Below are 22493 nucleotides of genomic sequence, written 5' to 3' on the forward strand. Positions count from 1 at the left end.
AACGCAGTGAGCAGTGAGGTCTGTACACCGATCTGACTAAGCTTACGTAATTCTGTCAAAGTTTGCTCGTCATCCTCTCTTTTGTCATCATGCTGTTTGGTACTTCCATAAATAAATATTAGTAGAAGAAAATACTCAATATTTTTGCATTTTAGTTTGCATCTTTTCACCGCAAAGCATTACCGGTCTAGATGCCGGTCTACATGGGAAAATCTAGACCGCGGTCAATATCGATTTCAGCCAATCAAATTCGTGAACTTGGTAGTTCCCAGTCCTTGTGAGACAGAGCCATATAATAATGTAGAATACGGCTCGCTAATTTAGCCAATCACAGCGCGCGTACTATCTGAGAGATATAAGGAGTGTTGGTGTAGTTGCATAGATAGCTTTGTATTTAAGAAATAGAAAACATGTACCGTGTTTCTATCGAGTTATAGAAACACGAGTGAAAGTTTGGGAGAACGAGAAATGCTGTGGGAACACGAGCCGCAGGCGAGTGTTTCCACAGCTTTTTCGAAATTGCTTTTGCAAATTTTTTTTTGCTTTTTTGAAATTGCTTTTTTATGAATTAAGCTTTTTCCAAATTGCCCTCGTCGCTTCGCGACTCGAGCAATTTTGGAAAATTTCCAAAACACTCGTGCAATTAATCCTTAATAGTCACCTCGACCTCATGTGATTACCTATACTTATTCGCAAAATCTAAAAGATTTTGACCGCAGCCAAAGAGGTATAAGACAGGTCGAAAGCCAATAATTACTTCCTCGTTATACAATTTCTACTTTTCTCCCTTAAAAACCCAAAAATAACTTCAAAACCACATAATCAGCGAGAGAGATTATAAATGTATATTTTTGATTTCGAATATTTTAATTGCAGGCGTTTTTCTTCCTTTATATTCTCATCAGAATATTAATTTCTCTTGATATTGTTATTAAGTTATCACTATTATATTCCTGAAAGGTGGTCTCAACTATGGTTAGAAGAACTTCGATTTCTCGAGAGTGTCAGGTCGGAGAAACTATACCTCTCAACATTTCAAATATAGTCGCTAAGCTTCCATTGGATGCGATCAGAATGCACTCAAGCCTTTAGTTTGCTACCTTTATCGCTGAGCAATTAATTTCAGTATCTGAACGATACATTCGAGTGACAGATTTAATTTTTACGACGATTTAATACAATAAATAGTCCATCTTTGATCTGTGACGTCTTTTCGAAGTGTTAAATTTGCATCACAAATGATAACATTCCATTGGGAACGTTTTGCAGCCAAGGAGCATTCAACATAGTTCTGCTTGACTGGGATTGCTCATTTAAATGCGGAAAATAATGCGGAGCACAAGCGTCATCAAGTTTTGAAATTTTAGTCCTTGTAGTGAAAGATCAGCGGCCGTAGATAGAGCCACTTTTTGCTATTACAATGGACCGGACTATTTGGTACTCGATATGAACTGGTAAAGTAAGGAATTTAAAGGGACGTTGCCGGACAGTCGGCGACTTCGTCGGCTTTGGGAATCAAACATGGAATGGATATTGAGGCTTTTCGTGATGGCAACCTTTTTGCTCTCATCTTCTTTGACAAAGATCACAACATACCAAGAACGAAGACACTCTACCAAGAAAACAGGTGGGCCATTTCAAATCCTAATCTCGCTTTGTACCTCATTCTGCTCAGTAATGAAGGGCTGACTCGCTCGAATGCAAACTACAAACACGAATGAAAAACAAGTTTAAGTTATCAGCTGAGCCACGCTAAAAATATCTGCCACCGTTAGTATTCTAATGGCTTAATTCAAGTTGTATTTCGGGTACACAGGCTTACACCTTTATCGGGCAAAAATTTGGAAGTCAACTGTGATGCAAAGTTCTAGAATGATTGGTCATGATTCAATTTACATTAGTATTCTATTTTTGCGGGAAACAAATCAAATTTGATCTCAAATAAAGTGATCTTGAAGAACATTGTGCGAAAGATCAAAACAACCCTTTAGTTAGTCAGATGGGCATTTACCAAGAGTGGAAAGTTTAAAGTTTGATGTCCTATGTAAAATATACTATGGGTTCACGTCTTTGTTGGGCATTGTTGTCGGAATTCAAAATTCCCAGCATGTATATGCCACTTCATCACCAAGGACTGAACAAACATTTCGTAACTAGCTTCAAAATAAACTCTACTTTAAGAATCAACGAATTTCCCACTTCTCGGTAACAAAATCAAAATTTGGAAATCTTCTGATCTCGCCTACAACACCTCAGTTTTATCAATTCAGTGGGTTGAACTTGAACAACATAAAGTACCTAAACTTCAACGTTGAGGTTTAAGTTATAATTAGTGATAATAAACTAAACAGGGGACTAAAAGCGGGCGCTAGAAGCACCCAGAAAGAATCACTGAGATGTACAGCTGTACTGCGTGCGTCCTAATGTCGTTCGGAATTCGAAGCTCCATGGAACATCTTTATTCTGTAAACTGTTGATGGATGGGGAAGTAGTCCAAACTATTGTACTTTTTGAGAGTTTGAAATTATAGTCTGTTAGGCCATAGCCCTAGTTCCTGTGGTTCCACCTCGGCTCTGACCGGGCTGGGGACACTTGAGACCTTGACAAATTAAGGGCCTACTAGATCTGAATGCTATAACCTCATTTTTCTTTACTGGTTGTTGAGAGCCATGCAAAGAGTAATTTCCTTTAGATCTTAGAAAAGGTGTATCGAGTCTTTACTTGAAATATTATCTGAAGCAGTTTATGCAGATATGCCGGCACAATATCAAATCCGATATTTCGTTTTGTTATCGACCAAGAAGGTTAATTGCTTCTGTCAGTGAAAAATAAACAAGTCTTGAAAGATCTAATATATAAAACGAAATAAGGAAAGCTGAGCTCGACTGTCTTTTCCTCTTCAAACACGATCAGCTGTGGCGTGGGTCAGTGTGCTGTTCAACTTAGAACTTCTTGTCTTTTCTTTTTGAATTCTAGACACCATGCAAAAATCTGTCAAACAAAAGAGAACCAGCCAAACAAAACTTTTAAATGTCCGAAAAGTTACTAGAGGTTATTCGAAGCCAAGAAATCAATATCGTATCGCTTTCGGCTTATCTCCCGTCAAATTGTGTATCTTCCTTATTTGCTCCGGTGTTAAAAAGTTGATCCTTCCAACTTTTTTTAAAGTGCCAGGGAAAGTCGATAAAATGTAAATAGGTAAAAAAGTAGAAATTATACGAATTTATAATTTGCACTTATATCTTATCGGATCTGCCGGGTACAATCTGTTTCTTTAGCTGCACTTACAACTGCCGAGTGAAACACTTTATGACTCTAGATGACTTTCAAATAGAGTTATAAAGGGAAAATAGAGACTTTCAGAGCCCAGCTCAATGCTAAACTATCAAATTCTTTGGCCAAAGAGAAACGTCGAAACTTTCAAGACCACCGGCTAAAGTTTGACGGAGAAAGATAAACTTTTTATCCCAGCCCGGCGGCTTGAACTGGCAAGAAAGACAAGAATAAGTGTTCAAGCCTCTAGAGCGTGGATCAGTAATGGAGCTTCCAAAGGTCATAGGCCCCAGCATAAATATTTAAATATATTTTTAAAATAAACATTTAAATATATAGATATCTTCAAAACATTTTATTTTTCAAGGGGCTTAAGTCAACTGACATGCTCTCTGACTAAAATAAACAGTAAAGATAGTTCAAAGTTCAAAGTTTGTTTGAAAATACAATAATACATTGCCGGCAAATAACGAAGACTAATCTAGGCGGGTAGTGCTTACATTTCTGTTCATTGAATACTATATTACAGAAGTCCAAAAAAAAAGTTCATGAAAGCTACATCTAATGGCACCAATTTACGTGAACGTGCGCTAGAAATAAGAACGTGAAACATTGTGATTGTTTATGTTATAGTGTTTAATTATATCTTATATTAGAGTGGTTTTCAATTGAGTGTCGAAAGTAATTAGCGAATTACTTTGGTTTTGCATCTACTTCACTCAGTGATTGGTTCAAAGTTCTCGCGCCACTTTTTCAACCAATCAGAAGTAAAACCAAAACCAATTGTGGCTCGCGCGTGCACATTTTCCCGCCTTTTGTGTCGGCTACGTGTAATTACTTCGAGTTTTGATTGGTTTACTGGATTGTCTCCGTCCTTTTTGATTGGCCAAAGTAATTTCTTTGGTTTTGGTTTTACGACACTTATTTGAAAACCGCTCTAGTGTTTAATTATATCTTATATTAACAGTATGTCTAGTTAATAGGAATCGAGTGCAGTAAGTTTAATGAAATCTTTAATTAGGGTGTGGACATAGACGTAAGTATCCTCATGGGCTAGTAATTGCAGTAGTTCTTTCCGGAGACATATTGTAAAGGAGTTCCAAATTTTACACCCAAGTCTTGAAAAGGGATGGCTCTGTTGCGCCAGTATTGAAAATTTTGAAAATTTATAAATTTAATGTAAAATTTGCTTCCAGTAACAGATAGAGCACAGAATCCACTTGACTGGAAAGATCTAATAAGTTAGGGTGCACGATAACTGTGAATATCGTGCATAAGGAGAAAATTTCAAATAGATTTTAAACACGAAGACGCACTATAAAAGGGATTGTTTCACGCTCTGCCTTTGTTCGAATTCATTCAAGCACAACTGATTAATTATCCCACAGGCAGCCCAAGCTCTCTTTATGAGCCACACAAGGAACACAATATGGCGTCGAATTATAAGGGTTTGTATGGGATTTTCTACAAGATATCCATGGAGGTAGTTAAAAGTGGAAATATTCCATAAAAATGGCTTACCTTATTCCATACGTGTGTTGTTTGCTCCTGGTGTCGTTATTTTACCGATTTAACTTGATTGAAGCGATTTTTTTGAAACCTGGTTTTCTCTGAATAAAGCGGAGACAAGGCGAAACACTCCTGTTCGGACAGCCTGTCGAACGAAGTCAAAAATCTCAGGGCTGCGATTGTGTGGCTAGAGAATTGAAACTCCCGGAAAGATCAACCTTTGCCCTTGAATTCTGCGGTGGATTTGTGGCCTTGGGTACATTTTAGCCTGGGATTTTTGACTTCGTTCGGCAGGCAGTCCGAACAGGAGTGTTTCGCCTTGTCTCCTCTTTATTCAGAGAAAACCAGGTTTCAAAAACTCGCTTAAATCAAGTTAAATCGGTAAAATAACGACACCAGGAGCAAACAACACACGTATGGAATAAGGTAAGCCATTTTTATTGAATATTTCCACTTTTAACTACCTCCAGGGATATCTTGTAGAAAATCCCATACAAACCCTTATAATTCGACGCCATATTGTGTTCCTTGTGTGGTTCATAAAGAGAGCTTGGGCTGCCTGTGATTATCCAAGATGGTGATCAACAAACAGCAACACAGAGACGGAGCCCTAAATGAGATTTCTAGCGCGAGAATAAGGGACTCCGGTTTATAAAAGAACGACACATAATATTTTATGACATATTACGGGGGCATATCCAGAACGGGCTTTTTTATTGCACAATTTATCACAGAGCTCTGTTGCGTCCAAGGTTGATTGATAAATCATCATTTGCATGTGCCTAAGGCACCACGCCTTTTATAGTAAGTCTTCGTGTTTAAGTAAAGCATATCAACTGGATATAACTGGATATTGTTCCTTTATGCGGGCACAAAGTGTGTAAGCGTCAACCGTCACAGGTTCGGTCAGCTACGCCGATACCAATTGCTCAAACTCGATAAAGCAAACTTCACATCAATAGAGGGAGATGTCTTCAACAATCTCGGAGATTACGTAATTACGTATTGGGTTACAGCCAAACAAACCCATACTGAATTTTCTCACTCCAAGCGTGAACCGCAGAGGATTAATAGTTCTTTTTTTCTCCTTTCGATTTGAAACAGATGATGAGATGCTACACAAACTTGAAGATATAATACATTTGCCAAAATACCATCAAGCAACGTACAAACGTGTATTTCACAAATTTCAAGACATTCCAGAATGCCGTACGGAACGGTGCACGGAACGAAGCTTGAATATGTCCCGGATGATGAACACATCCGCTGACCCATGCCAAGACTTTTATCAGTACGCATGCGGGGGCTGGATTGCCGAAGGGCTGCCAGACGATCACGCAAAATGGAATATATTTAGCTACTTAGCTGAACAGACAGAAAACAAACTGAGAGAATTAATTGAGGGACAAAAACATGCAGGTATGAAAGTCTTTAAGTTGGTAAATAAGCTGCATTCCTTTGTGATAGTGCTACGGTACTTTTTGGTCAGTTGCAAAGGGAAGCTGGCCAAATGTAAATGCAAATGCACTGAAGACATTCAAGCTCCGTACACGGCAACATTTTGGCTTAAGTTTATATTCTTCTCGTCTTCATTTTATCCTTAGTTGACGGCAGCGTCTCCAAACTTGTTTACAACTGGTATGCATCATGCATGGACCAACAGGAACGTGACGATCTGGGGGCACAACCGCTGGCGGACTTGCTTCATAGTATTCTCGGGGAAGCGTTTAATCCTTTCGTTCCAATATTTTTTACGGACTTGAAGTGGGAGCTTGAAGATGTTTTAGCGACTGTTCATCGTCGTCTTGGCGTATTTCCGCTGTTTACAATGTCTTTGGGCGCGGATCCTAGAAATTCTTCGTCTCCTACGCGGCTAGCGGTAAGGAATTTTGAGGGAAAGGGAGACTGAAAGAAAAAAAAGAAAAAAACAGAAAGCAAAGGAAACAAACCAATAAATAGCAAATAGCTCATAATCAAGTGTTCATTCCTAATAGATTATCAAGTTAATTTTGTCCTTGTTATCATCACAACGCTTCTATGATTCTAGAGTTTTCCGAGTTGCTAAAGTAAGTCCCACGTCTCTTCTCGTTGAATCTAGCTCCCAAGATCCTCTATTTCGCGCGAGATCGAAAGAGCCCTGAGTGACCATGTAGCAATCAAACCCACAAAGAGTGTACGTCCTCGACCTGAGTTTGTCAAAAGAAGCGGTAAATTCTATCGTTAATTTTCGGGTGCGAAAGGCCTGAATAAAAGCCTTCGAAACCTATCCAGAAATTGCTTCTGCCGAGAAAACAAAGAGTAAATTTATGAACTTGAATTCTGTGGATCTGTCTTTTCATGTGGAGTATTTGACATCTTGAACAGAGATCAGCTGTATAGACATGGCGTCAAACTCTTGTCGAATCCTACACAGTACGTTTTGTCGTAATTATAATTTCTTATGCTTTCCCCCTTCTCACATTGGTCAAGTGGAAAAACTCTCAGAGTTTGGACGCCACTTTACCCGGATTAACCAAGATTCTTTTTTTCTTTCTCTTCAGAAATTAAGGGAGGTTGCGTTCTTCTTTGCATTGCAATGTCTTCTTTCCCATGACAGCTCGAAACTTTATTTAAAAATTGACAAACTCTACGGAACTAAATAAAATACACGGTCTACTACACTAAAAACTAAAAACTACTCAAAAAATAATTAACACTTAAGTCGTCTAAAAAGTCAGCGTCTTGTAAAAAAAGGGTTGTAGACCCTCGAACACAAGTGTGTACTGATCTTAGAATTTCAAGATATGCGTGTTGTAAGCCAAGATATGGCACTGGCATTAGACTCACCGTTCTTACGGGAAAGTTTGTCCGCTAGGTTGCTCAGGAAAAGTTTGCATTCTTTCTCCATTCCACCGTTCGGGCCAAAAACAAAGGGGGGAGGGGGAGGGTAAACGATCTTATTTCCACGTCAATAAGTCTTTGTTGGTGTTTCCTTTTCTTCTCTTTCTCATGCTCCTCTAAAATCGACTCTGTGGATTTGCTCTGGTTACATGTTGAGTAGCGGGGTTTGTCTCTTTTGGAGACGTGCAATGAAATCTTCTTCACGCGTAAAATGGCTGCCGTTGTGAAGCCCATATACAGAGTGAAGGGCCATTACCGCAATTACTTCAAATTTGGTTTTGCCGAGCTATAACTGATACTTAGTGGGAAAGTAGACAGCATCTGCAAAATGATTACAACTATTTCATGATGTATTTTGTGTACACCTTCCCTTCCCCGCCCTCCTTGGCGCTCTCATAAATTCGTTGTAAGCACACACACGCCAAAAAAACTAACAGTGGTATTTGTTGCAACAGATTGAAAAGTCTGAGCCGCTAATAAAGTCACATGATGTCCACTTGACTGCAAAAGAGCATGCTACTAAGGTAAGTTGTCGACTCATTTCAGGTTCGTTTCCAAAAGAAAAATGTTTTGAGAACTTGGTTGGTTGTGTTCGGGAGCCTTGGCCTGTTTTTTAACAAAGCCCAGTAACATCTTTGATCACTCACAAGTCCTTATCCTTATTAGTATTCAAAGGAAGAGCGCCTCAAAGAACGAAACAATCTGGAAACTGAAGTCCGTTCTACGAGTGGCGGCTTTGTCCAAGTACACCGGTTTTGTTCCCTTCCTTCTAAATCTAATATAATCAGTTCACAATTTATTTACAAAGTCAAACAACTACTAAGTAATTGAATGAACATTTGTCTTACAGATTCTTAAAGCGTACTTTACACTAATGGGTAACTTAGCTTATCTCTTGGGAGAATTTTATTACCAATTCCCAGCCAGTATAAAAGAAGAAATCCTGCAGATATTGTACTTGGAAGCGGAAATAGTCAAGGTATGTAAAAGGCGATCTTGTGCAAAAATCTTGGTAATAGAGCGTGTTTCAATCTACCGTCGTAAAACCAAAAGCAAAGTAATTACTTTGGCCAATCAAAAAGGACGGAGACAATCCAGTAAACCAATCAAAACTCTAAGTAATTACACGTAGCCGACACAAAGCGCGGGAAAATGTGCACGCGCAAGCCACAATTGGTTTTGATTTCACTTCTGATTGGTTGAAAAAAATGGCGTGAGAACTTTGAACCAATCATTGAGTGAAGTAAATGCAAAACCAAAGCAATTCGCTCATTACTTTCGACACTCAATTGAAAACCGCTCTACTAAAGCATGAGTGAATTAATTGAATTAGAAGCATTCGTTGCTAATGTGAAAATTAAGCGGGTTCAATATTGATTATTATCAAAAGCCTTTAGCACCAAATCTGAATTACTTGGACTTCCTTTTGTTCGATGGTTTTTTTGCTTTACGTTCGGTCAGTGGTTCAGATTATTTGCGTCTCTTTTGATTGGCTGAAGCAGTTTCCTTGACACTCTATAAAAACCGTGCTAAAATTGGTTCCTAGCAGGATATTTTTTTGAGACTTCGTCATTCGTGAGTGCAATACTCGCGCGTGCCAAGGCCACGGACTCGCGCTTGTTTCCACGAATAAGTGAATATTTCTGTATTTGTGGATAAAGTTGAAACCCTTTTACAGACTGCAAGTCCATGACCAATATGCTTTGTCTTTTTTCAGATAATGCAGGAAGCATCGAAAGAGTCAGAAAATGAGATTACTATGTGGACGTTACAAGATTTCCAAAGAGAAGTGCCTGGGGTATAAAAAAAAATTCTTATACCGTTTCCAAAAATGATATTAATTTTTATGCGATGGTGAAAGGCATTGAAGAACCTAACACCAAAGGGTTCAGGACAGAGCAGTTGAAGCAATAAAAGTTGAGGGTTCACGAAAAATCCCGGATAAACAAACGGGTATCAATCCTGGGGCCTGTTTCTCGAAAGTCCCGAAAACTTTTCGGGTTCGAAAAGCCATTTGTGAAACACCAACCGCTTGTTTTGGAAAGACGATATTTTAACATGTTTTCAAGGTAACAAAAAGAAAAATGACTGCGAAGTTTGACGACTTAAATCCTCTCCGTTCTTGAGACACAAACGTAATTGTGACACCCGAAAATGACCCGTAAAGTTTCGGGACTTTCGAGAAACGGGCCCCTGGTCAGGGCGTTGGGTTTGGATGCGGGTTGTCCCGGGTTCAAATCCCGTTCTCACCTCTGGTTTCGATTTGTTTCCCGTTGTCCTGGATTCAACCCCACCGCGCTTTGTAAACAGCCGACTGGTTGCCTCCTGCCAGTTAAGTTTGAATTGTTTCTTTTAGATTACTAAAAGTGGGGTGCTTGTGAACGAGCTCGATAGCTAAGTGCTCACTATAAACAAATCATTTGCATTTTTTTTACCTTGTTTCCGCTTTGATCTCAGAAGATCGTAGACAAAGTAACACCTACCACTGCCACCTTTTTTCTCTGAAGAACAATATCTCAACTGAGAGTATGAGACAAACCCTCTTAGACTTCTTGAACCAGCATCCATAGTTTACTTAGCTTAAGGGTGCCAAGAAACTTCTGGGAGATGGGTTTATAAAATATTTAAACGTTGGATTTCTTTGAGTTTTCTTGCAGTTGCATAAAATGAGCACATAACGTCGGTGGACACTTCCGCATACGGACGCGTATTCTTTTCATTGCATCTGGTCAAACTGTTTGAAGAGGACGACTTAAGGTGGCTCAAACAAGACCTTGTTATTAGAAGGATTGACACTACAACGCTTTATCACGTAACAGCAATGTTATGGTACCATGTAAAACATCAATTATTTCTGATGCAGTCATTTTTGTGACGTGACAGGTTACCATGGCAACAGGAAAGCCTTGCAAAAACACCCTATATTTTGGCTTTAGTTGCTCATATCTGAAAAACGAACCAAGTGACCCCAATTTTTTATTGCACAAAAGTGATCAGCAAGCCAAGATGAAACTCTTTGCAAAGTTTAAAAAAATTCTGTGGAGCGAATTCAGAGCTACCTTAAGTTTTCAATTATTTAAGGTTTCTCCAATCCGCTCCAAAGAATTTTTTAAACTTTGTAGAGAGTTTCATTCTGGCATGCTGATTACATTCCAGAAATGAAAAATGGGGGTTACCGAGTTCGCTCATGAGATATGAGCAGCTAAAGCCAAAATATGGGGTGTTTTTGCCAGGGCTTTCCTGTTGCCACGGTAACTAAAATGACCGAATTTTTTCAGCAATAATTGGTGTTTGATATGGTACCATAACATTTCTGTTAAGTGAGAAAGTGTTGTAGTGTCAATTCTTCTAATAAGAACGTTTCTTTCAAGTATTTAAACTGGTTTGAGCCACCTTAAATTCAATGCAGGTTTTCGTTGGAATAAAAGCTTCTTGTGAAAATGACGGTTATAGTATTTTATGCTTTCAGTTTGACTGGTGGCGATACTTCAGCAAGCTAACAGAAGGACTGGGTAACCAAACCTTTTCGGATTCTGAAGCTGTTTTCGTGGAGTCTCCGAGCTTCTTAAAAAAGCTTGTAATGTTGTTGAATTCAGCCAAAGTTACAAAAGGGTAAGATTGAGAGATTACAGCAAGCAGTGAATCAAGTAACTACGAACGCTTGAAACTTGAAAAAGAAACCGAAGAGTCGTACTGGCCAATAAGTAACAAGTTTGTCTTACTTTGTACAGAATTATTGCCAACTACATCGCGTGGACTATAGTGTACAGTCACGCTTCCTATTTATCATCGGGCTTTCATGACGCTTACATGGAATATGCAAGACAGGCGTATGGCATACAGAAATCCAGTCCTTTATGGCGAAGATGCATCCGCGGTACAGACGAGTCCCTCGATATGGGTGTGTCTAATCTGTTTATTAAAGGCAGCGGTTTTACCAATGAAAGTATAGCTCACGTAAGTATCACCAAATATTCTCGGGTTCAAGTTTAGTAGTTTAAGGCCAAATGGATGGGCCATTTCCAAGTTGTTAATATCTCGGTTTCAGTGAGTCTTCGTGCTCAACTATTGAAAGGGAAATGAGTTTGATTTGCGCAATACAATACAATACAATACAATACAATATTTGTCTATTTCCACCATTCGTAGATGTCTCTGAATTACTGGTAGGGTCAGACAATGCACTCACAAACATACAAATATATGTGTAGTTATATAAATGTAAGACATAAACATAGTATAGTAGCAATACAGTAAAATCCAATGCGCATAATTACGCACAATTAATATACGACACATATTTAACTGACACGAACTCTGAGAACCGGTCAGTTTGGCCAAGTAACACATGGCATGATGGTCCTGACCTCAGCGAATACGAAGTTTGCGACGAAACGACCCTGCTAGAAATTAGGAGGTAAGGCGGGCTTGCGTGCATAATTTCCGTCACAAATTTCTTGCACGCCAGGTGGCGTCTGGCTTCTAGAGGCAGTAGCCCGGCCCGCGCGAGGGCATCCTCGTAGCTCAAGTCAGGACCAAAGATGATTCGTAGGGCTCTCCTTAGCACTCTTTCTACCGCCATGCAGAGACACTGCGGTAAGTTTGCAAAAACTACCGATGCATACGCTAGGACAGATCTTAGTAGGGAGCAGTACACAGCCACCAACTCCCCATCTTGTACCCCACAAACTTTCAGTTTTCTAAGAGCATAGAGGCGACGGTTTGATTTCCCTATTATATAAGCGTAATGAGTCGACCAACTGAGGTCCATAGAAATATACACCCCAAGGAGCTTGAACGATTCCACCGACTCAATGACAGAACCTCCAACCGCTATTTTTTGACTGTATCAACTATTATAACGCAAAAAATCAACCCGCATCAGCATGGTTGTGCACCAGGACTCGCTTTGAAACTGAGGCACGCAGAAACTCGGAAATGGTCTTCAAAAAAATTGAATGGTGAAATTTTATGGAGCTACCCTGTGCTTCTTGGTCTCGCTCAAACGATAATACTACTTTTTTCGTATTGCGCCGAATCAGGGTGAACCTGCGAATTTAAAATGATAAATGCGATGCATTAACCTCGCCCCCTTCCACCAATTTCAAAAATGACACCCATCACTTTGTGCGAGAATTAACATTTAGGGGAGAGAGGAAGGAAAGTGTTGGTTGTTTATGACTGACGTCTGCCGTTGATTAACAAAAACGTCCAACTTATCTCGCAACATTGCTGCAAAACTAGTCTAAAAGCGATGTTGCGCCTTTTACATCCCACGCACAACCTATCTCCCAACAACACAATGTGTTGCAAGTTGCTGCAGCGTGTTGCAAAAAGTAGAACGGACCTCTACTTTCTGCAACACGATACAGCAAATTCCAACACACTGCTGACTAAACACTAATTGATCCAAGTTTTAAACCTTGATTTCAAGAATACACCTGTTTATTTTAACTGAAATTTTCCGCCATTACCAACTTTAAAACCTTGAGAGAGCTGGATCGAGGACTAAATGACGTCAAAGACTCAATAGTTTAAGAATGAAATGCGTGTGTACACGGCTGAATTAATATGCAGCGTGGGAGTTTCGGGATTTCAGACTTTTAAACTCATGTTTTGCATGTATAATAAGACGCGTTTACACGCTGAAATTTTAAGCTAGTGAGTAAATTACGTCACTTCTCCTAGATCCAACCCTCTGAGGTCCAATCAGTCAGTTTTTACAACCCATTCTCAACCTTGAATTAACGATTATCGTTAATTCTTAATTTGCTCTGAATTTACTATTATCGTTAATTTAGAAGACTGAAAGATTGATATGGATTATGGGAAATAGTCATATATTTTTTAAAAGACAACCCAAGTGTATGAATGTAGGACTCGAACCTGGGAGTGTTTATTATTAACCCGTCACCTAACCACTTGACCACCGCACCGCTAGCTGCTCAGGAACAATATTTTAAACACTATTTGATAATGCTGTGTTATCAAACGACAACAAACAATATTACACACTGCGAAGGTCGCTTTCCAAACTTCACGACAAAGCTAAACATTTTAAATCCAATCTTAGGCTTAAATTATTAATCTAGCCTAGGCCTAATATTTTTTCAGCAGCGATATTCTATGGCAGACTTTAAAAAATGTTTTTTTAAAAACGCGATGTGTTGGTCTTCAGTGGTGAAGCGGAAAGAAGCGGTTCCTATGGAGTAGAAGCTCCAGGTTCGAATCCAATCCACGGATATGAATTTTTTTCTCCTTATTTTCTCTCCTACCACAAGTCCTGGGACACAGTGTCCTAAATTAACGATAATGGTAAATTAAAAGCAAATTAAGAATTAACGATAATCGTTAATTTAGAGAAGTGATCATGTTGGTTTTTAACGTGAGTAATGGCGGACCGTGAAATCCGAAACTTATACTCTGGCTCAAATTAAACAGCCTTTGGATAAAAATCAAAGCTCAAACTTTTGCCACCCAGGTGTTAATTAAACACACTTTCAAAATCTGAAGGAAAAAAAGAAGTGATCTTTTTATCATAGTAGCACTTTAAGTATTCACGTACAATTGCAAGATAAAAACAATCGAGTGAAGGTCGGGAGGATAATAAATTCATGTTTTGGCACCCACCCTTTCTTTCCATTTGCAGGCGAATGATATGGTTCAACACATTCGCCAGGCATTCATCGATAACTTAGAAACAGTGAATTGGATGGACAGTGCTACAAAGGAGGCGGCTAAAGAAAAGGTAATTAGGGCTACGATTGACAGTTAACAGACTGATTGTCCCAGAGACGAGCCAATAGGGTTACCGAAGGGTAATAAGACGTTAAGGCAGAAAGACTGTTTTAAGAGATACTCTAGGATTGGTAGAGCCATGAAGTGGATAAGTGAAACATGGTCAAACTGACACCTGGCTTTTGTCAATCTCTTCTAGTTAGCTCGAAAATTTAATTAATTCTTTAAGAAAATAGTTGTGCTTTCTTCAGAAAGAGAATCCCAGTTTCTGTTTTATCCAATAAATTTTGTATGTACTACAAATTATGGTGCTGGCACCAAGTGTAATTGTTTTCCAGTGGCCAGCCTCAGATGACAACAAAAGAATATGTAATAACCTCCATCCCGTTTCTAGAGGAGATGACAACCAATAAGGGGGTAGTTTTCGAAACCAAAATGGGATCGAGGCCGAATATTGGATCACTTTTACCCACTCTCAGTGGGTACCTACTTTAGCATCACAACTTGTCTTACGATCGACCGTCTCTTGCAGGCTGAAGCTATATTGCAACAAATAGGTTACCCGAAATTTATCTTGAACGAAACTTTACTAGAAGAATACTTTGAAGGGGTAAGTACTCTTGTGCTATGTAGCTTCTAAATTTTACATCTTTCGCAATAACTCTCCTCTGGAATTGCTCAATAGTGAGTCCCTTTCATTAAACATGAAGACGCCCTATAAAAGGCGTAGTGCCTTAGGCACATGCAAATGATTTGTCAATCAACCGTGGAGGCCTGGTGGAAGCAAAAGAGCTTTGTGATAATTTGGGCAATAAAAAAGCCCCTTATGGCAATGTGTCCGTAACATGTCATAATGTGTTATCTGTCGTTCTTTTTTTAACAATTTTCTCGCGCTAGAAATATCTTTTAGGGCTTCCGTCTCTGTGTTGCTGTTTCTTTGATCACCACTCTTGGATAATTAATCACTTGTGCTTGAATGAATTCGAACAAAGGCAGAGCGTGAAGTCACCCCTTTTATAGTGCGTCTTCGTGTTTAAACCTTCAGGTTACACGTAATTTTCCTCTCTTAGCAATAGCTGCATGTCGCCTCCTCGAAATTTGATTTGTACCTTCTACCTCTTGTGTCTGATATTCCTTTACTTTTCTGTTTTGGTTTTACAACATACTCGTTGAAAGCTCCTTCATGTGCTCATTTGTGTTTTTATCTGATGGAAATCAAATTATTCTCGAGCGATCACAGGATCCACAGGTTTCCTATCCAAGCGACAGACTCTGAGTCCATTGTAGACTATCAACATTAAAAGAAAAAATCCTCACTCAAATACCAACTCATGCACGACCTGGCATTGGCAATTACTTACGTATGCACAGACCCACATCTTTTCCCAGTGGCAGCCACCTGTAGTGGTGATAAAGGCCTTGTCAGGTCTCATCAGCATTTTATAGCGCCAGTATACGGCGAGCATCCCTTACACGGTAGGGCGTTTATTTCTTTTCTAGCAAAGACATACTAAGTGCAATAAAGCTGTCGACTTCGAATCTACGGCGTTCAGAGACGATTCAATACACTGACCACTACATCTTCCTTTATGCCTAATTGCATTCACTTTTTCCCTACAGATGACAGTTGACCCAAAAAGACTCTTTCAGAACCGTTTGGTAGAGAAAGGAATAAGAATGAAAAATACACTTTTATTTAGAGGAAACCCACAAAGTCGTTTTGAATGGGATATGCGGCCAACGGAAATTAATGCCTACTATTCACCTAATGGTAATAAAATTGGTAAGTGAATATTTTGTTTTTTCCTTCTAGTTTACGAAGTTGATGGGAAAAAAAATGATGAGAAAATAATGACAATGAAAACGATGGTGAAAATAGTGTGATTCCTCTTGATAATAAGCCTTTTTCGATTTATTGAAGTGCTACTGTGACCAAAAAAAATTTTTCTTTTTCTTTGGATCTCAAAACTATGTTAACTATTAACAGTAACTGATCGAAGTTTTAAGCCTTGATTTCAAAAAGACACCTGAGGAGAAAATGACGTCAAAGACTCAATAGTTTAAGAATGCAATGCGTGTGTACACGGCTGAATTAATATGCAGCACGGAGTTTCGGGCTTTCAGACTTTTAAACTCGTGTTTTGCATATATAATAAGCTGCGTTTACACGCTAAAATTTTAAGCTAGTGAGTAAGTGACGTCACTTTTCCTTAGATCCAACCCTCCGAGGTCCAATCGGTCAGTTTGGAACGTGAATAATGACAATCAAAGTAAATAGCCTTTGGGAAAAATCAAAGCTTAAAATTTTGCCAGTCAAGTGTTGAACAATCACACTTTCAAAATCTGAAGAAAAAAAAGAAGTGATAATTTTGATCATAGTAGCACTTTAAAATTCAGCTTGAAAGAGAGGTTTAGAGGACAAAGACAAAGGAAAGTGGATGATATGTAAATATTTTTCACATTCATTCCAACGTGTTTCTATTGTTTTTGTCCTCAATGCCTCACTATCAAGCTGAATATTTGAATATTTCGAAAATGGCTAACTTTTGTTATACGCAACGACAATCAGTAAAAACTAAGACAATCGGATTTTTTTTTCAGTTGTTCCCGCCGGCATTCTTCGATCTCCATTCTTTCATATTGAGTATCCACAGTAAGTATGCATTACACAAAGTGTCCAAAGGAACATTTTCGGGCGAAGCCATAGCGTTTTGTGAAATGAAAGTTGGGATGATTATCGCAGTTAGTAGAGGAACTTAGCAATAGCTGCTAAGGAATCCCGAAAATTTCCAGGTTTGAACGAAATTCGAATACATCACCATGCGATTGCGTTGCAAGTGCATTTCATTTGATTCGAAATATATAAAAATCGAAACATTTTGTATCGATAATGTGGAAAGTTTATTCGCGTGAATGATTATTAGGGACTGTGCAATAATTATCAGGAAGGGGGGTCCTAAAATGAGCTTCACCAAAGGAAAAATTAGATGGGTCCCCCCTCCAGCAGCGTCAAGATTAGCTCTGACCCCCCCTCACGTTCTCTCAAAATTATGATGTGCCCCCCCTCTCTAACCCGTACCTTTATTCACCGTACTGCAACGCATTCCACTGCGTCGTCAGGGATGAAGAGCACCTCGAAAATTTGTTCTTCATAATCGTCAATTTCCGAATCGTCTGATTGTTCATCACATTCTTGGTCTTCGGAACTGCTAGATTGCTGCTCATCCGGGTTTTCTTTACCTTGAGCTTCCCCACCACCTAGAACACGAGCTACGAGTGCTGCTTTCCCTCCGCTGACGGGTAAACCGTGTTCTTTTAGGTAGAGTTTCAGTTTACTTGCAGACAGCGAGTTGACTTCAACCTCCTCGGACCAATTATGGTTTTGTTCCTGATGCAAAAAGGCGAATTGCATTATTCGGTAACAAACTCCTACCAGATTTTTACGAAAGTTTCAAAACAATGGCTAGAGCCAATGCAGCATTGATGAAGCAGGCGTTTATCGCGGAAAGAGACAGGCAATATAAAGTTACTTTAGATATTGAAAAACTTGAGAACAGATACCAATATCTTTTATCCGACAACCCTGCTTGTGCAGGAAGGTTTCTTCGAGAGGATTACAAGCCAACTCCCCATGATGACAGCAACATCAGACGTTGCAAAAAAGAGGCAAATGATATCCAGGACAAGCTTAATGCTGTCGTAACCAAGTTAGAAAAACACGACAACAGTCTTTTTACAGACAATGGCAAACTGAAGACTGGCCTCAGCTGTTTACACAATTTTAATGCTGAACAACGTCATTCAATAAATTCTCAAGTCGGTTTAAACGTTCTGCATCTTGTAGAAGACCTGGATAGGGTGATGGCTAAATATAAAGCGACATTTCCTATTGGTGCCAAATCTAAAGCATCCAAATCAAGAAAAAAGAAGGAACAGAAGAAAAAAAGGGAGAAGAAGAGGATTGCTGCCTCAGAAAGCCGTAGGACCCGAACCTGTATAATTTTTCGGTCTTTGGGAGGTGAACCCATTGATGACAACTATGAAACAGAAGTATGTGGCATTCCTCAGCTCGAAACTGTTGACCTAGAAACCCTCTCGCTGTTTAAATCAAGAACAGACCTGGCATGTCTGCGGGACCTCTTAAATGCCAAATGTTTTATTGGCAAAGTTCACAACGTGGTTTGTGACTTCTGTGCATGAGCGATTGTTTCAATCTATCATATGTTGACATTCTAAATAAGTTAAAGCATGTGTTTATGTTGATGCAATATTTAGACATTATGGATAGTCAAAGGCGTGGCATCTGTCTATTTGGAAAATGTTTATTTATTCATTATCGAATTTGTGAAATTTAATTAAGACCCCCCCTCAACTTACTTGAGAAATCTAATGAAGAGCCCCCCTCCTTTCCATTATGTTAACTTAAGGCCCCCCCTCTGGTTTTAGGGCCCGCCCTCCTGATAATTATTGCGCAGTCCCCTACTTAATCTTTTGACGCTTTTTTGTTTTACTTTTTTAGCGCGGAGAATTTTGGTGCTATTGGATTTGTCGTTGGACATGAGCTGACACATGGATTCGATGTTACTGGTTTGTAATTCATTCAGTCTTTACTTTGTTAGTTGGTCGGCCTGTGAAAAATTAGATCCAATCTCTCCTCTGATGTCATCGCTTTTTCACAAAACGTCTGGGGTTATTTTATCTTTGTTAATAACATAGGTGCCATGTTTGACAAGGAAGGAAACTTGGCAAACTGGTGGAGCCAGGCATCTTTTCACAACTTTCAAGCAAGAGAGGAATGTTTGGTGAAAGAGTACAGTGCTGATTGCAGCGTACAAGGACACAAAGTTAGTGAAATTAGTCCGGCTTCACATTCAAGTTAAACCATCCATCCATCTATCCATAAAACAACTTGTTTTACCACATCAGTGCTCGCCTTATATCATGCACTTAACCTCATTTGACACCAGTTTAATAAAATGTTATATTTATTGAAAATGTTTTAGTTGAATGGCAAGAAGACCTTAGGAGAAAATACCGCCGATAACGGAGGGTTAAAACTGGCTTACAAGGTAAAACAGTTCCACCTTCAAAATATCTTTATAATTAGTTCATGTCTCATGGCCAGTCACAACAGAGACATGACACAAATTACATATGAGCAAATCTATACCTCCCATCGGATGGGTTCACACGCAGCAGTGATATCAGCTTTTCAGTATTATTGATGAAGTTGAGGACATTTAGACTGTTAAAGGAACGGTATCGTGTCTGAATTTTAATGAGACTCTCCAGTATCCTAAGAAACTTAACATTCTCGATTACATGAGAAAACTGATGGAAATACTCATTTTTAAAAATGTATTTTAACCGGCACTATGATGGTGGTGTCATCTCCAGGCATTGATGGCTTATTCATTTTTTAAATTTCAAATCAGGCATACAAGAAATGGCAAACCAGCAAAGACCATGACACAATTCTACCTAATCTGAATGTAACTTTGGATCAGCTATTCTTTCTTTCCTTCGCTCAGGTAAAACAAAACAAAAAAAATAGTTTATTTATTTTGGGTTTCAGTTATCCGACGTAGAGAAGTACAAGAAAAATTGTTCTTCTTTAGTTCATATTAATTAATCAGCGGTTTTCAGTGAAGTTCTCACTTTGACCAATCACAACGAACACAGGCATTCAAATGAGCCAATCATAACTCAAAGGATGTATTCAAAGTCGGCGCTAAGGATGCGAAACGCGTGCGACCAAGTCACGATTCTTTTTTCTTTTGCCTTTGATTAAATTCGAATGTGGCGTGAGAGTTTTGAGTAAATGCATCAAGTTGAAATAATGCTACAGTAAAGGACAGAAAGTGCACAGTCATGTTCGGGGCTGGATGGAAAACGGTCACGTTGTAACGACTGTAGTATCGTGGGATAGCAGATATGAAATTTATACATTGCAACTGCAGATATGTGACAATTTACTCAACGAAGAATAATCGTCGTAGGATATGGATGTGAAGAAAACTGAAAACTTGGCCAAATTACTTGGTCTGATATTTCCATCCAGGCTTGTCACTGAACCAAAATATTCTTTCCAGATATGGTGTGAGAAGTCGACTCCAGGATATGCATTAAGTGACCTCGCAACCAATGTCCATTCGCCTGGGAAATGTCGGTATGTAACATAAATGACTTGAGATTTGTGAAGATGACATTATACACCAAGTTAGAGTGAATTAGATAAGAGTGTTGTTATGGTATGGGTGGACTCCCCAGCAAAGTCACAAATGAGTCTAAAGAAACTGTGGTGCTGCGTCAGTGGGGAAGTAGTACACAAAAATTTGGTTTTATCAACCGAGTTGATAATGTAAATTGACAACCGTACAGGGATTCTAATAGCTGACGTTTCGAGCGTTAGCCATTCGCTCTAACGAAGGGCTAAGGCTCGAAACGTCAGCTTTTATAATCCCTGTACGGTGGTCAATTTACATTATCAACTCCGTTGATAAAACCATATTTTTAGAATACCCATTCCCGTGAAAATCAGTTGTCATGTCCCTGAAAAAAAAGAGTGACATGGCTTCTTCTGACTGGTTAAAATTGGCAGCCATTTGTTTGTTTCGCGCGCAAAGTGTATCTAAAAATAAATCCATTTGTGACTGTTCTGGGGCAAGACCGCAAAGTGATAGACTCTCTTATCTCTTATCCTTACACCTAATTGTAACCTTACCCCGCTCGGGTGTCATTTTTGGCATCTTCGGGGCTTTTGGATTTGAACTTGGAGTGTTTACGCTTCCTTTTTTTTCCGTTTCTTCTTTAGGGTTGAAGAGACTCTCCGAAACAATGTGGACTTTGCACGTGCATTTAAATGCAAACAAGGATCGCCAATGAATCCAATAAACAAATGCCAAATTTGGTGACCTTTAAGAACTTAGTTAGGGATATTTAGGTTTTGGAATATGGATTACAGTTGGAAATGATGTAAAGAAATGCGCTCGTCAAGGTTACAGTGGTTTTCTTTAATCAGAACAAAAAGGATAATAACCTGTAACCAATCAGAACTCGATAAAAATACACGGGGAAACGCGCGTGGGCATTTTGTTTTTCCTTATAGTTTATGATTGGTTAAGAAGGCGTTACAATTCTGAGTGAAAGTGATTGTCGCAGTTCATGAAGGAACTTGAGCCTGAAAAATCCAGGCCTGAACGGGACAAGGCGTGCCAAGTTGGCCAATCAATCGAGACGCACATCCTTTTTTACATTCAAATGAAAAACGCTGTAAGTACGAGAAATGAAAGCTATTTCTCTTCTTTCGTTATGAAGCCGCTGAGGAGTGGAATTTGGATACGAGAACTCAAACCTTCAACGACATGGGAAACTTTAAATTTGTTCAGTTTTTCTTTCTGTTTTTGGAAACGTTTGTTCTTAGATCTTTTTACAAAGAAGGGTTACGCTTTTGCACGTTGGCCGTGTAGCACTATGGGTGGTTACTAAGTGTGAAGTGCCAGTTTTTCTACCCATGTAAACCATGTGAGCGTTAGCCCTACTAATGGAATTGGGCCCACACAAGGACAAAGAAAAACTCGGAGCAGGATGGTCAGAGTTTTCCGCTATGACCAGGGTAGGCAGAGTTTTCCTGTGTCCTAATGTGGGCCAACTGCCATTAGTAGGGCTAACGCTCACATGTTTTACATGGGTAGAAAAACTAGCACTTCACACTTAGTAACCACCAATAGTTAATTCTTTTTAGAAAGGACAGAAAAAAATTAAAACAACTGCACGTAACGTGGAATTAAATGTATGTAAATTATTTTTAGAGCAGGACACAGGAGAATTTACATGTTTTTCTCCTCAACCACTCTTTCTCAGTTAGTAGATTTAAGCTGCAGAGTGCATTTTTGCCTTCTATTCTTATGGATCATCTTTATGTTAATTCCAATAACACTGTAAAAAGGGGGGAGAATAATGTATTTTGGTAGGGTCGGGCTTTTATTTTCAACAAATAGGGACAAAATGAGTGATGTATCCACTTTATTTATTGCTGAAAATTCATATAATTTGAAATTTTAAAGTTTGACAATAAATTCTCAACTGTACAA

General features: G+C 39.1%; 1 protein-coding gene across 2 annotated transcripts; it reads left to right on the top strand.

Moving 5' to 3' along the window:
* Positions 1-1287: 1287 nt before the first annotated feature.
* LOC137998061 (endothelin-converting enzyme 2-like) lies at positions 1288-22493 on the top strand. 2 transcript variants are annotated; one of them, XM_068844460.1, is made up of 19 exons: positions 1342-1454; positions 1585-1627; positions 5887-6201; positions 6387-6661; positions 8118-8186; positions 8513-8641; positions 9380-9460; positions 11132-11274; positions 11394-11619; positions 14312-14410; positions 14933-15010; positions 16021-16183; positions 17002-17053; positions 18920-18987; positions 19117-19244; positions 19404-19469; positions 19836-19931; positions 20493-20569; positions 21215-21462. In XM_068844460.1, exons 3-19 carry the CDS (start codon positions 5895-5897, stop codon positions 21312-21314), a joined length of 2157 nt encoding a protein of 718 aa, XP_068700561.1. In that variant the 5' UTR covers positions 1342-1454; positions 1585-1627; positions 5887-5894; the 3' UTR covers positions 21315-21462. The 2 variants fall into 2 exon arrangements, with proteins under 2 accessions (XP_068700560.1, XP_068700561.1); XM_068844459.1 differs by having other exon boundaries at positions 1288-1627; positions 21215-22493.

Source organism: Montipora foliosa, chromosome 3, assembly GCF_036669935.1.
Source record: "Montipora foliosa isolate CH-2021 chromosome 3, ASM3666993v2, whole genome shotgun sequence".
Classification (NCBI taxonomy): Eukaryota; Metazoa; Cnidaria; class Anthozoa; order Scleractinia; family Acroporidae; genus Montipora; species Montipora foliosa.